Raw genomic sequence first — 16,957 nt, forward strand, 5'->3', positions numbered from 1 at the left:
AATTATTCGGAGAATTTATGATGGTTCACTGAATGTTTGTGCTCCCTTCTAGGCACAAAATAAGTTCTAATGTAAAAATAGGCCAGATTCCTAACCCTATGGTAATTGCTCAGGTTGGTTTCACGATCATCCTTGAACTATTCCTCTAAACCTGTAGCTAATCTAACTAATGAGGTATGATGCACTGTGTAATGGACATATTTGAGAGAATAAGAAACCTTAACTCAAGTGGAATTTGCCATTTTGTTAAAAATGTAAAGATATTTCTGGAATAGAGAGCAGTTTCATAACTGTACATAATAGGGATATGATATTCTGTACTTTGTCAAGTCATAACAACAAACTTCAATGTATTTTATTGGATTGCTATGTAACAGACCATTTTTTCTGGAACATGGCTTTTAAAATATTTCAAAAACAAAACAATGTACAATATATCCATCCAATCCATGTGAGATTGAATTTTTAGCAAATAAAAAAACTAAACAACAGCAAAAAAAGTGATGGGCAAAGCAGGTAGAGACGTACCACAAAAACCCTGTTTGTATTTAAAGGGGACACACAGTACTGACTCAGGGGGGCTGATTATAAATGCATGGCACACTTTAGCTTTTGATTTGTAAAACCGTGTTTAAATCTCATAATAAATTTCCTTCCACTTTGCAATAATCTTCTACTTTGTGTTGTGCCAACACATGAAATCCCTACAAAATACAACAACCATTGTGGATATAAAATGGGGAAAAAAACTTACAATCTTAAGAAGTGTGAATGCTTTTAATTTAGCTTTCAGTTGGGGCATACCGAAACTCACCAGAAACAAAGATCTGCTAATCCTCTTTGTAGTCGCCAATTAAGATGCCTCAACGTTCTTCCAAAACAGTTTTATTGTTCTTGGAGAAACATGCCTTTGTATAATTGTGCCTCTTTTAGCTTTAAAACTTTGCTACTAGGAAAGCAAAACCTTCATATGGTTTGATATTCAGATGTGTACACTGTTAAAATGTAGACCCTTTAACACACTTGACTGTTGGTGCCAAAGATCAAGCGATGCCATCAACTAGCTAATGACACGACAGCCGCAGGCAAAGACCGGCAGCTTGATTTATACATGGGGACAGATATGAATGATTCATGGGCAAAGAGAAGGATAGCAAGAAGCATACAAGGCATATGCATCTTTCACTCACATTTATTCATAGACACGCACCTCTCCATAACATTACTTAGGCCCTCCCTTATGTCTCATAAGCTAAACACGACCACAGTGACCAGTCTTGTTGCTCCAGATAGCTTCATGGCCCTTTTTACCTTCTCTGCTCTCTCAAACTGTTCCTCTTTGTCACTAGCATCCTTAGACTTCTGGCCACTTTTCACTTCCATCCCTTTATACTCCTAACACTAGTACTAAATATGGAACCAACTGCTGTAGAATAAAATAAATGGCCCAATCATTCTGCATCAATTAGTCCATCTATCACTGCTGGATGAAGAGCTAGATTAAAACGTTTCACATAATACCCAGTCACAAAATTCAGTCCAGCAGATGACCTTGTTCTGCTAATTTCCGTGGAATGGTCTCTTGGGTAATTGGATCAGGAAACACTGTAATGCCTCAAAGTTCTTCTTTTTTTTATATAAGAATTAGATGTGCAACAAAGCATGAGATCTTGAAATGTCAAGTCTGTTTCGCAAAGAGCAATCGTGTTGCTGTGTGTATGTAACTTGTCTCAACTACTCTTAACTCTTGTTTATAAAACCGAGTGATTTAGGTAAGAGTATATTTTAGACTCTTATTTTCTACTTTGGTTTGTGCCAACACATGAAATCCCTACAAAATACAACAACCATTGTGGATATAAAATGGGAAAAAAAAACGTACAAGCTTAAGAAGTGTGAATGCTTTTAATTTAGCTTTCAGTCGGGGCATACTGAAACTCACCAGAAACAAAGTTCAGCTTTGTTTCTGTAATTTTGAACTAATTATTGGACTGACTGAGAACACTTGGGTTACCTAAGCACTGAAGAAGCTCCCGCCACTATACATCATTTGTGGGAGCATTTTGGATACTCACTTGAAATAATGTAATTGTGAGTGTAAGAGACAAGATTTGAATAGATTATAAGCACTTTAGGAATGCTGCTAGCACCTGTTAGTGACTTGTCACTGTACGATCTGCTCTGAAAGCTTGATCTGAACCATCAATTGAATTATTATAGTTGTCAATTATTCATTATGAGAATTATATTATTGTCTAGGAGAACATATAAATAAATATGTTACCCCTTCATAGAGCTACATTTTAATAATGGACATGATCTAATATCCAGTTAAGAAGCTGCTTTAAAGCTTAAGAAATTGACTGCATTTGGCTATCTCTAGTTCAAATATTAAATAAAAAGATCAACTAAATCATTTTGAACTAAAACAATTCCCTAAAACATTATTTGATATTTAGGGAACTTTTTATTTATTTATGAAAATACAAAAAGGTGAATAAAGAACACTATTTGCTGTTCTAACCTGGAATGGGTTAGTGTACACTTGATTTCTTTTTTTTTAAACACTAAACCGTTATTTCAGTTGTTGAAACATATCAGCAAAATCTCATTTGTCTCGGTCTTGCAAGCTCGAAATCATGTGTCGTCTTGTGATCTGAAAATTTGTCTACACTCTCCAAAAAGCTTAACTTTGCAATTTTTTGGGGAGCCTAGAGGTCACTAAAAACTGTGGATATAAACACAGTTTTCAGAATATGCTTTAAAGAAATGAATAAACCTTTGATTCAAAGACTGAGAAATCTACCCCAGTGAGGCAAGAGGAGCTGTGGATTTCTTTTGTGTTATCTTATCAGCACATCCATTTTTCAAAAAGGAAGGGAACCACGGCTTCGACAGTGCAATGGTTCTTTTATTATTTAATAAGTTAGTTTATTTTGCATTTGTACCACTTACAAAATAATGCAAAAAAACAAAAAAAAAACATGTCCATATTTATATAGCACCATAGCAAAAGAATACCTCCATAGGGAGTAAGGACACATTCACTTTCCCTGAACCAAACAACCTAAAAAGAATAAATATGTTTATGTTGTCAGTTTACCTCACAAACAGCTTTTTATCTGCAGAGCTAATCCCAGAGAGAAGGACTGACACATATTTAAATTGGTCCTGCCTCAAACACACTTTAAAGAAAATGTGGAACAATACAGCCTAAATAAAAGCTGGGTAAAGAGCGGAGTGTAACTAACTCCACACTAAATGCGAGGAAATAAGTAAATCCCAAGGGTGTCCCGCTGACTGAGGAATCTTTGCATTCAATTTATCATTTTACATTATTTAGGCTACTCTGTGGGGAAATACGCTCTCACTGTCATAAGTTATGCTAATGACTGTTACTACCATCTGTGAACTGAGGACTATCAGTCTAGCGTAGTGTGCAATCTATAACTTATGAGAATAAAATGTCCTTTCTGAATGATTAGTGTGGGGGCATCCTGGGAGCTGTGTAAAGGGCCGTGAGTTCATCTAACTCAAATTGTCACCCAACACCCATTGCCGTATCTGAACCCACAGCCCTCCCCTGTGCAAAACCCCATGCCCCGGTCCCCTCCAATCTACTCAATAAACAAGCCTCAGGCAGGACCCAGACAGAGGATAATGGTTCACCTGGAGGTGACAGGAAAAGAAAACAGATCTCTTTGCATAACGAATGGAGATAGAGATAAGCACTGTGAAGCACTTAGGAATCTTGATAAAGGATTATCCAAACATGTCTGAAACTGAAACATTCCTTTTAGGCACACTGGAGCACAGTGTTTTACCGAGAGTCAGTCCTACAACAGATCTGCTGAACATGCATTGCTGATGTTTTTTTTTTCTTCTGTTTAGATAAATATACTAGGTTCTCACTTTGTACTGAAAAGTCTGATCTAGGACTCTACAACTAAAATGTAGGATGCATTCCTTCTCCAGAATATTAAGCAGTTTTCTAAGAAACGCCATCAACTATGATTTTGTCAATGAGTGTCTACAGCACATGAAATCTTTAACTACTAAAGAAGAAGGTAAAGCACAGAAGGACCCATGAGAATCATCATAACCACATGAAATGGTATGAAGCATAGTTAACCTCAAATGTTGCAAATATTATTTTGACTCAAGCAACTGATGTGGAAAACGTAAAGCAGTTTTCTATTCACTACTCTCCAGACTGTTACACAAGTAACAAACGCTGGTGAATTCATGGACAGAGAAAACAACCCCATATTGAGCCCAGACATGCTCAACTGGAGAAGAAAAAGGAGGCCCGACCTTAGAAGAACGATTTGTTTGGGTGGTCTAGTTAAAGCCTAGTGCTAAATGGCCAATGGTTCTGGTTAGAATGGTAATGAGGCAATTCCCCTTCAAGATAGACACATCAAAGGCAAGGGGAGCTCCCCCTCTTCACACAGCCTTCACAGGGCTTCATGGTATCATTACATGGTTCAATATGAGCTTGAATCCTTGATTTTGTGTGTTAGAAAGGCACAAATGGAAAGAAAAGGGAAGGCCAGACAACATAATGTTTACATTAGCTCTTTCCTTTTGGGACTGCGCCAGTGCCCAGCCATGCTGTGACACACATCACACAGACAACGTGGTACTATTCATAATTACCCTCTATTCACAGAGGCCTCATTTAGTGTGCTATTACCAGAGATCATTGTTATTTCCCTCAATGTATGCTCGGAATCCCAGTGAGACCAACACATCTAACGCAGATAACAGTACTATTTCGGGTGACCCCATTGCGTGCACAATACTAAGAGTGAACAGCTGAAAGAGAATTCCCATCAGTGATTTCTAAGGATGCAATCGAGCCTTGGGGTGTATGAATCCAATATTTTTTTTTCGTCTCAACAACAAACACCAGGAATATAAAAAAAGTAATTAAAACTAAATAATCCCAAGGCTTTATTATCACTGACCCTCATTATTTTTTATAGTGCTCTAGTAGATGACAAGCAAAATCATACATTGTTCTCTGTTTTTTACTGGAATATATTATGATGTGATTGAAAAAAGTATGACTGCTGTCACACTGTTTCCTACCTTGCAAGGTATCCTAATGTGCTAAAAAAAACATATCAGGTAGATTTAAATGCGAATAAAATTAAGCCCATTTAAAATAAAATCAACTCCTATCATGTCTCCATTACCAGTCAGGCCATTACCAGGCCCAGTTTGATAATGGAGGTAACGGAGAACTGACTCCACTTTTCAGGCAGTCAGTTTCAATAACACGTGTATTGGGGTCATGGGTGTGAAATTCAATGTTCTACTGTATCATGAAGAGGTATTTTATTTTCGCTGCAGCTTTAGTTTAATATTTATGAGGTGAGTAAATCTTCGTCAGTGCAGACAGAGCATCTGCACATCGTAGCATGAGATCAGGTAATATTATTGAATCGTTGCTGCTAAATTTGAGTTGGATTTGCATAAATTCTGTCACACAAATATCTGATATACATTGCATCTGTGAGCTGCAAAACTCATCCAGCGTAACATTTTTCTGAGCGAGATACAGAGTGAGTTTTACTCAAAAAAAAAAAAAAACATCCTTCTGGTTGGATCCGTACATATTGCGAAACTGATAATTTTGGTGTTATATTTGTGCCACTAATCTAAGCACAATGCGGAACAAGTGTCAGATTATATGTTCAGATGTGTTTAAATCCCGCACACGCTTGCTCAAAACTTGTTCTGGCTCATGTCCCACTCTGAATCTGTTCCTTCTTGTGACCGCTTGGCCCAGCGTCTGCTTTCGCAATTTCAAGTGTATGTAAATGAACCCCTCATAACTCTCCACTATAAAGACAGTAGAATCTAGATGGTGAAGCCGATAATATAGTGCACTGCATTTACTGTGAAGAGAGAGGGAAGCCCATGGTACCGGCAATAGTGCACTTGTGACAGGCTCTAACACATTTTAAATTGAAATTCTGAAAAAGCCCAATGCATCTATAAAACACATTACATAGTGCGATAAATGATCTGCCTGGGTGTCACCTTTCTGGCTACCTTTTAACGGCAGGCAGCAGCAGACAAATCATCAAACGAGGTCGAGGTAATGATCAAGTTTAATGTTGCCTACAATATTCCAAAAGAATAACTTCCCATTCTCCAAGTTCATGTCTGAAATAATTCTTCATAAGAAAAATGGCTTGAATGTAGTAAAATGTTCCATTTAAGATGTTTGATCCTTAAAATAATTCCACTTACAATTTAGATTGTCATTTATGGAATCAAGTAAGTTGAAAAATCATGCCCAAACCAACATGTCTATATTTAAAAAGTATGGAAGAAAAGGGGTCTAGGCACAAAGGTAACCAGAGTAAAAGCTTTGTCCAGTTTTCACTTCCTGGCAGGAGGCCCACCTCCATAGCTATGAGAAAACAAGCACAGCTCAGGTGTGTGAGGCCAGCATGATGGATCATCCTGCTGTGAAACTGGCCCTCTTTAGAACCCAGAGAAGACAGCTGGGAGATAAGGAGGACCCTATATGAGAGCACATCTCCTCTTCCCATCGATCCTCTCTGCCACCAAGGCAGGAGGTCTTCACATGCCAAGCCACAGATAGAGGTAGAGGGGCTGGGCAGGGCAACAGAGACAACAATTTTCTCTAGTTTGTAGGCACCTTTAAGTGGAAAAGACACTGAAAATAACTAAACCTCTTTGGGCCTTGTGCTGATACAATCAAGGTGGTACAGGTTCTTTCTAAAGAAACATAACATTTTAACTCTCAATATAACAATCAGATGACTGTTTCTTTTTCTAATGAGCATAATTTGACATTACTACAAATAATTTTAGAAAGCAGTAAAAAAAACGTAATTCTGCAACCTGTTTTGCTGATTATTATTGAAAGAAGTACGAGCGTCAGCATTTATGAGTTAACAGACCTTGTGTTTTGTGCTAGTTATGTAGCAGGAAAGGCATTACCTGAAGTCAGTTAAAACTGAAAAGACGCTTGGTCTGGAGGAAAAAAAAAAGGTCTGCAGCTACAATTAGAATTCCTCAGGCGTTAATAAGCACAGCTGCAGGTCTCAATCAGGTGAAAATGTTTCCTTGCAAAGTATGACATTAATTGAAACAAAGGATCTCACGTTCCAGTGTTGACAACTATAAATTCAGCTTGATATTTGCCGATACTGTTTTGAAACAGAGCAATCAGGAAAACCCCAACACCTATTATTAGTTGAAGAAGAAACTGGATCAATCGACAACACGGATTTGAGAAACTGTAAAAAGGTGATATTCCACAATGCGACGGTAATGAGAACCTAATAGAAAAGAAAATTGCCTTGTTTTGTTTCTCTGTACATGGCAAATCAATACTGAGATCTGACCGCAGCAGAGACAGACACCAATCAGGAAAACAGTGTACCCTGTTTTGGAGGGCCTAGCTTGGTAATGGAGATGTATGTTTGTGACCTTCGCTCTCAATCACAGAAATTCTTAAAGTAGTCGTATGCTGAGGGTCTCTTCTTGTGAGTGACAGATTTTGAAGCCGCACTGCAAGCAAGCACCCTTAACCATCTATCAAACAAGATAAGGCCCACTCCAAGGAGCATGATGAGAAGCGAGAAGCTACATGTCTCTGACAGCATGTGCACTGAGCATTAAACTATGCTGAGGCTTTGAAGTTCTTCTCTGCTCAGCCTTTGTCTGTAATAATTCATATTTGCCAGGTGGTAGGTCTTAATAAACACAAACAAATAAATTATTAACTGCCATGAAAGTAACAGTATTTATTTTCAGCTTATTTTCTGTTGTATTGAACATGTTTCTTAAAGTTTTTTTTTTTTTTTTTTTTTTTTCATAAAGCCTGTCAAATGTGGAAAGAGATGGGATGTGGTCGTGGCTTAGGAGTAAAGCACAACCCATGTATGGAGGCCTTAATCCTTGATGCGGCTGTCACTGGTTCGAATTCCGGTCCGATGACCTTTGCCACATGTCTTCCTGTTCTCACAACCCACTTTCCTATCTGACAACTGTCAAATAAAGGAGTCAACAAAACCTTAAAAAAAGCAAGCCAAAGCACAAGCAAGATAGCTAAAGCAGTGAACAATGGTACTAGATCATAAGCTAAATAGCAAGCAAGACAACAGCTTGATGGCAAAAGCAGCAACAGTAAACATGATTGCAACAAGCTAAATAGCTACATGGCTATGCAGCCAGTTAGGCATAAAGATAGACTACGAGTTAGCTAGCTGAATGCCTGGACAACATTCTAGAGAGCAAGATAATTAAAAGCTAGGTAGGCAAGCAGGAAACCTAGCTAGATACTTAAACTGTCTATGCCTACTCACCAAGAAAATAGGTAGACAGCCAGCGAGACTGAGAGGTAGTGCGTAAGAAAATAAGCTTTACAGCAAAAATAGTCACATAGCGATTGAGATAACTAAATAGCAACCTACACTGCAAGCGAGATAACCAGTTTGCTACCACAGTAAATGACATAGTTAAGTACATAGCTAACATAGCTATATAACCTACACAGCTAAATAGTTACATAGCATTGAAGAAGAAAGCTCTAAAATTTAGCTATTAGCAGTCAAATCCTAACTAGATACTCTGCTGATGTTTAACAAAGAAAATGGCTGATTAACTCTGGTGCTCTGCACTGTCGATAGGATACACAAGACTGAAGCAGATCACATTATTTCCACATATGATAAAAAATCCCCTGTGGGGATAAAAATTATCATTCCATTTTTAACCTAGAGCATTTTATCCAGATCTGTTGTCAAAGTGGGGAAGAATTATTATCTCAATCATGTCACGAAAAATGTCTAACGTCATAGAAAGAAGAAGAAAAGAAGATAGAAGAAAGAAGAGTGGGCAGGAACCCCCTTCTTGCCTCCCCATTATTCTCACACCACAGTTGGCTGCCTTGGGTTTGCTTCCTTGCTTTGATGATAATGCTCTTTGGCAGGCTGCTAAAGTAATGACCACCTCTCAGTGGCACAGAGCAAGGTTACTCTGCAAAGCGCTGTAATATTTTGATCTAACAGAACATTTAGTTAGATTTACAATAGGCAAAAAAAATAAATTAATTAAAAATTTGTGAAGTTCTCTAAATGAGCAATACAACATTTTAGGCTGGTCTATTCATATACAGAAGGAACTATGTACAAACATTAAATATATTTAAATGTTAATATTACTCACCTCCGCCTCCTCCCAGAAGACTGGTGTTTGCTGAAATGAGAGGAGAAAAGAGAAAGTCAATACGCATATGAACAAGTGCCCAAATATCAATAAGACTTTTTCAGTATCATTTCAATAACATCAGAGCAATGTTTCAAATCCATAAACTGTCCATTTACATTTTTTTCCACTGTATAATTTATTTAACCTAATAGAAAAGATTGTCAGATTATACTTTACCAACTGTAAAAGGAAAACAAAAAAACAAACAACAACAAAAAATCAACAAATACTCTGAGATGGAAAGGGTGAAAATCATTTAAAAACAGGCAAAAACAGTTTGTTTTTCAATTGAATGTACAATCAATCAAACATTTCATGAGCTGCGCCAAACAAAACAAGTGTTTGTATTTTGATGCTTCCTACCTTCCAACAATTGTTACATGAATATGAGCCAATAGTTTGTCAAATCTCAAATGTAGAAAATGCTTTATTGTGTGTGAAAGTGGTTTAGTTGAACAACTACTTAAGCCATTTGGCAGCTAATGTGTCATTCTTTGACAGTGAATTATGAGTGAGGCTTTTCTTTTCCTACCACATTAGTTGTGCTCAGCACAAAAATGTCTATATTACTTAAAATAGCAGTTGCATGTATTTTGCTGAAAGGTAATATGAACCTTATGTATAAGGAGCATAAAACATGCTTCAGTGAAAAGGCATCCATTACTAAAATGATTGTGGCATTTATTAATAAGGCTCAGTTCTTTGATCTGATACATCTGCAAAGCAAAGCAAATACAAGAAAGTTCAGCTCACAGACACTTATCATCCCTTGGCAGACATTAATGAATGACACATAACATACCATTTCTGCAAGAGGAAACCCAAGTAGAGCATCATTAAAAATTAACCCATATTTTTTTTTTCTTTTGGCTTGAGTAATCCGTTTTCACATACGGCAAGAAAGATTAAAAGACTTTTAAGGTACATCTGTTATTTTATGAAATTCAAAGTAGGTAGCAGTAACGCTTGAAGTGTAGTTCATACATCAGAGATTAAAAGAATGGTTTTTCACAACATCCGATTAATTATCTTCAGATAGAGCTGCAGCATCAGCCCTGTTCAAAAGCTTATTTAGTCAAAAATGCTTGTCTTTTTTGCCCCAGCAACACATAATAACCATGAGCCATTACCAAAGAAGTCCTTATTTATTAGTGTTTTTAGAGCCTAATTTACATAAAGGAAGTGACATCTGGAGTTCAAATCTGCTTCTGTTGGATTCTGTGGAAGCATTATTCTCATTTCAGACCCACAAATATGAGTGGGCCTGACAAAGAAAACCTTCCTACAGCAGGTTTTTTTATTCATCAAAGGGCTTTTGTTGCGCATCTGTGTGGTCTTTGTGCGCACATACAGTATGACAACTCACACACACACATAAAGCAACAACTCAAACAGGGATGTACTGACAATCCACTGTCATGTTTACAATAGCACCTCTCCAGGTTTTTCTGTGATAAAAAAGACACTCATGCTCTCGCAGCCTTTGTTTAGCTCTGGAATCTGTCAGCCATCAACAAAGAGCACGTAGCTCAAATGTGCATGCGTTCCTGAACAACTCTGCGTAAATGAGAGTGGTAAATTTCCTGGAAAAATCTGACTTTTTTCTTTTTATTCGAGAGACATGTCAAGAATTATTAAGAAAAAAAAAATTTTTTTTCTTTTAATATTAATATAATTTTTTGTTATAGCAAGATAGCATGATGACCTGATAATTGCCACCTCCTTTTTCGAGGAGAGAGGGGGAAAAAAAACACTCTAGCTGTAAAAAGGTGGAGGAGGATACCACATCATCTCTATTGCAAATTGTTTGTTGTACAATAACAGAACAAAAAATTGAATTCTTCGTGTTAAACGGTTCTGCACTGATACAAAACTGAAATATATTGAATTTCTGCTTAGGCGTTGTCCTAAACATCAAACTTTATGGCACATTTGTATTTTCAGTAAAATCCAACATTTTCAAAGTCAGCTCAAACCCAAGCCAGCGGCATACTGTTTTTCAACATCATCTATCATCATTGTCTGGTCTCATGGGGAGCCTTCCTTATTCCTGAGCTATTAAAACACTGGGGTTTAATTACCTGACATTATGGAAATGCATGCCAGAGGGGGGCACTTCATTTACTCCACACCTAATCAGAGATCTGAGATGTGGTTGCTAATCAGACACAACTCTTCTGCATGTATATGTATGCAAGGCAGCATGGTGATAGCAGGGTAAAGGGTGAGCTTGGTGTCAAGATATAAGAGGATTTCTATCTGCTTATGATTGGGTATGTTTTTTTTGTCAGTAGGAGAGACATGCTTTCTTCATTGTTGCGGCTTTTTAATAGGAATGAAAACAGAAAAAAAAAAATAACCTAAAAATGTACACTTCTTGCTGTTACCTCACCTTTAATGATCAAAACAAAACAAGCAGTGGTGGCTAGTCTTATAGAACAAAACGATGCTAAGCAGAGAGTGTTTATCCAACCCACAGAATCTGTGCACTCAACCCACCTACAGTGGAAATGTCTGTTTTCTCCTATTAAGACACCAAGTTTGTGTAGCACATAAAAATAACACATTTTTAGAACTTTATTTGGCCTATAACCTGTACAACTCGATAATAAAATAAATAGAACTTTTAAGGAACACGTCTCAAGCTAAAACTTTGCTGAAGCATTTCTTTAATGGAATGGGAATTATAGTCCAAAAATGCTATAAAGAAATTTCAAAAAGTCTTTAAGACACATTATCTTGGCATATTATCTTCTAGCCAATATAAATGAATGGATGGGAGATAGCTGTATCTGCCTTCATAACTCTTTTCTTAGAGATTTTTCATCGATTTTGGATCAAAGTCCAGTTTGTGGTCATGTCGGTGTCATACCACATTTACTCGACTGGATAGCGTCTTTCTGCACTGTGTTCTATGGTGTATCTCATTCGTTCACCCCTTCTCCTGACTTACATCTTTCAACAGTGAGATCCCTTTTATGCTTTGAAAGTTTTATGCAGACCATAGCTTCTGTAATGAGATGCAACTGAGAAAATACCAGGTCCAACAAACTACACCAGTGACCATAATTAATCAGTATATACTGACTCCTATTTAATGTTCTTTCGAATGTGGTGGTTAGTTCTGAAAGCAAAGTCTCTAGTAATTAGTACACATTTATACAACCATATCATTGTGACAAATAGTATTTATCTTCTTTTAAAAGATTTGCTGTTTTCTTTTTAATTGAGGTTTAGATCACATTAAAGAGCGATGTGTTGACTTTTTACTTCCTCAACAGACAGACAGACCATCAGAGAAGACATAAAAATCTGAAATCGAATGCAGATTTGCTTCTCCTCAAGAACGAAACAATACCTGGTTATTATCCTTGGTGCAAATCCAAACAAAAAAAGAATCCATATTTGGCCACATCCTTCTCACAATCAATATTTTATACTGTGTGTATTAATTATAAAGCAGCTTTCCGTGCCGTTTTGCTCGCCTTGGGCTCAGACTGAGCATCTTGTGTGGGATCAACACATTTATGCCTTTAGGAAAGCAATGGGAGAGTGAACAATTAGTAGCAGAAGACCATTATCTATTTCTTCTAGTGGCTGAGTGTCCACATGTGGAGCTGTCTCTTGGAATAAATGGTTAACGGACTTTTGAGTTTACCACGCTCTTTTAGGGTCTGCCCCCAAGATGGATTTAAACTTCTTCTTTTTTTTTAAACACAGGCCAAACCACATCTTCTCCTCAACAAAAACTAAATACAGCCCATTGCATTAAACAAAATAAAGCAGTATACGAGAGTTCTGAACTTAAATATTTCTTTAGCAACAAAGCTAAGCCTTGAAGCGTTGCAATGACCCAGTTAATGAGAGGAAAGTGGGAAGCCGGCAGAGTAGGCTTTAACTTGTAACTGTGTGTTGTGGCATCATCCCTGTGGTAACCACAGCACGGGTCATAAATCTCAGTGGAAATGCTCCCCAGATTGCCTGGGGACAGTAAGGACTTGTTGGTCCATCAAACTCATGCCAGCACAGTCACTGTGAGGAGAACAAGTTCCTGTCTCCCCTTTAAACACTGAATGCTAGGGAGAGAAACTATATACCACTGTTGTAACTCTTCAAATCAAGCAAAATAGCAGAATGTTAATCCATGACTGTGACAGGGGCGTTTCTTTTTATTGTGGCCATATGGAGAATATGCTGTAGCCTGACTTAAATCTCCAAATCATCTTACTGTGCCACGATATCTTCAAATCATTCAAACAAAGGGCTTACATGCCTCAATTGTGTTAGCACAGAGAGCACTTAGGATTCGATCACTGCTGCGTGTTTGGCGTTGTCAGCTCATCCTTAGATCATGCTTGTTAACTGGAAAGCTCTAGTGCATAACCACAAAACCTCAAGGCAGTAAACAGATCTGCTGTCTACCTTCTGGTCTGTGCCACTTAACTGAACCTTTTCCTTCGTCAGATGCACATGCCTCATCCACAGCGTGCTTCTCAGTCAGCTCAGAGTACACTCTGCTGTGACTCTGGGATAAAAAGGAAAGGAAGAGAAACTAATACAAAATTCTGGTGCAGATTTCCTGCTCTGCTTCTAAACTATAAAAAATCTTGGTGCAATATTTTTTTCTTTTCTTAAAAGGTACCAGAAGTGCCACTATGGTGTGATGCTAGCAGCCTTCCTACATCTGACCAAATTTAATGCATTTCATCTGAACTAACATTTCATTTAAAAAAAAATAAATTAACAAGCCTAAACCAATCTGATCTGCATCAACAGACAAAGACCAGAATTAGGAAGTTTCTCAATCACTATCAAGTTGAGCTGACACCCTCTGTAGTGTAGTAGAGACTGAAGGAAGAACACGGTGTTAGCCATGCTGAGCTTCAGTAAAATGTCAAAGCAAGTCTGGGGAAGCATAAAGATGGCAATGGCTTCAGCAGATAATGGGGACTCCACAAATTTTAGGCTAAAAGGTGTTTTATCATGCGATTATTTTTGCTGCTTAATTTACAGTTCAGAAACAAAATTCAGCAGGCTAAGGATTTACAAAAAACAGCCAGAAATCTATGATCCCTGAATGGTTATTTTGTATATTGCATAATTTCAGTTACTGCCAGTATGAAATTTCGTAGTCGTAAACTGACTAAACTTGCAGGCTTTACAGCAATTGTATTGGCAGGAAGTAAAATAAACATAACATGCATATCAATGAAACTTTACAACAATAAAGAAATGGTTCTGAAAACTAACAGATAATTTAAAGACTGGACTGGCAAAGGTTGTTCGATATTTTTTTTCTTTTTTTTTTGTCTAACAGGTAAGGTCAGTATGTTGAAGTTCAGCCAGTCAGTTGATGAAAGCTTTGTTCTTTTTGGGGGCTTTTGTTTCCAGGGGAACATTGTCCTGTGCTTCCAGCTCTTTTCTTTCCTTCAAACCAAAAAAAACAGACACACACGTTTTTCCACTCCAACGGTTGTCTTAACAAGCCCTGAGATTGTGTGACTTTTCACCAGACATACAAATGTACACACAACATCCTGCACACATTGCACCTAACACACCAAATGGAGCGATTGGAGCTAGAATTTGATACCTGGAGTGAGACATCTAATGTTTTAGGAGCTCGGCTTTTTATTGAAGTAATTCTAGCCTCTAATGACGAGGGACCGCTTCGCCATTTGTCTCGGCTGAAATTCCAACAAATAGAAATAAAACTTAAATGAGCCATCAGCTGAGAAACGAGAGAGGAGCAGCATCAATAGCATTTCTTATTTGTTGCCCATTAAAAATGCATGTCACACCACACATGCAGCCCTGCCTGATAATACTCGTTGGCATTTTTTTTTGTTCTTTATTGCTTTTAGCGGCCCCCGAGGAGACCGACTGAGCCAGACAAACTAGTGGGAGAGCTGGCATCATCACAGAAGCAGATTTACTCACAGTGATGCAACTGTGACTCAAACAAACGAGGAAAATATCACACTCAAATATAGCGGGTGGATAAGCTAACATCTCAATAACAAATATATTCATAATCACCTGAGCATCATCTTGATCCAAGCAGTCAAAATAAAAGATTTACTACTGATAAAATATTTAATGTGTGCTCCTTTTTTTAAGGCTTTCGTGACAAGTGACACTAATATCGAGTGTGAATCTTGTGCAAAAATTAAGTAATATTGCAAGAGCATAAATCTGAAAATGTGTGCATGGTTAAGCACTGTAGTGATAAAACCTCACCAGTGGACTAGAAGGAGTTTATCCCAGTACTATAATTCCTATTACATCACACTGAGACAAAAACAAGATCTCTTACCGCCATTACATCAACATTTCCAATAAATTTAATCAGCCTGGGAAACATTTTTCACAAGTTGATTTTGGAAGGAAAATCAATAAAAAAATAAATAAATAAAATAAAAACTGAAAAAGACTAATATGCATATAAAAAATATGCTTTCAACTGGACAACGTTTACTGCTTGTGGTTGGAAATAAATAGTTTTCACACCTTTCTTCAAGAACCCCAGCGCTTTATGTTATGATCTCAGAATGTATCGAAGTGACAACAAGGTGGTGTCACCGTGATTAATCCCTCTCCTCCGCACGCTTGTCACCGCCATAACAAAGCAACAAAACCAGATGCCAAAGCCGGCCCACACATCTATTGTTATAATTACCTGACCTTCAAATCCACATTAATGAGCCCAGGATGATCCCCCTCTCTTTCATCATTTGGCTTTCGAGCCCTCCTTTTATCTAACAAGGTCACCTTTCACAACGCGCTGCTTCGCCCTGAAATACACATCCCCCTCATAAATATACATCCACCTGCATCTGCTCAACTTCTCCCCCCCCCCAACCAGTCCTGCAATGGGAGCCAGCAGAAATTACAAGAAAATAAGGTGGGGTAAAGTAAAGCAGAATTTTATACTTCTTCTGAAGTTGTGCATCAAGGCGAAATGAACGCCACCACAGTAAGGACACAACAATGACTTCTACATCTGCAATGTTATTTAGCAATTGCCTTAATGCAAGAGTTGGAGTGCGAATGAGGAAGACTTCCTGCATCGTCTCCTGAGACATGCTGCAGAGGGGAGAGGGAGAGCAGAGTTCATATGATAATCTGGTTCTACTTTCCTAATCACAAACCCACTGTGGTTGACACAACAGCTAAATGAATGTGGTTTGTGTGAAAACCACAAACACTTTGTTTGAAAATAACATTATTCTGATTTTCTTTCTTTTTTTTTTTGCACGTCTCCCTTTATATTTCGTTTTTTAACACTGCCTTGAAAGTTTTATTCAATAGAACAAAACAGTAATGCATAATTGAGAAGAGGAGAAAAAAGGATACATATTTTTAAAAATTCTCTGTTTATAAATGGAAACTAAAAGGGGTCTTGCGTTTGGGTTCAGCTCCCCTGAATTGATGTGCAGAATATGAAGGACCACAATTTCTGCAAGTCTTTATGACTGTCTGTGTCTCTGCATACTTTGCATGTCTAGAAACTAAACTTTTTATCTGTGGTTCTTTATAAGCTCATTTGGACTGGAATAAAATTGGGAACTGTTAAACGTGATTACAATTCGCCAACTTTGGCTTCTCTTCAGCGCCTTCGTTGTTTGCAAATCCAGTTTGAAAACTCTTACTTGTCTTTTCTCTTTCTGCTTTTTATCTGTATGAACATTCCCTCAGA

At 37.7% G+C, this 16,957-nt stretch overlaps 1 protein-coding gene across 1 annotated transcript in view; it reads right to left on the bottom strand.

Moving 5' to 3' along the window:
- macrod2 (mono-ADP ribosylhydrolase 2) overlaps positions 1-16,957 on the bottom strand; it is a 466,505-nt gene that overhangs the window by 325,497 nt on the left and 124,051 nt on the right. The window contains exon 4 of the mRNA XM_088012960.1: positions 9,217-9,246. Within this exon, the coding sequence (XP_087869086.1) occupies positions 9,217-9,246 (30 nt within the window). The remainder of the gene's footprint in view (positions 1-9,216; positions 9,247-16,957) is intronic.

The sequence above is a fragment of the Poecilia mexicana genome, unplaced genomic scaffold (genome assembly GCF_051168715.1).
Source record: "Poecilia mexicana isolate PSO_F unplaced genomic scaffold, ASM5116871v1 scaffold_15, whole genome shotgun sequence".
Taxonomy (NCBI): domain Eukaryota; kingdom Metazoa; phylum Chordata; class Actinopteri; order Cyprinodontiformes; family Poeciliidae; genus Poecilia; species Poecilia mexicana.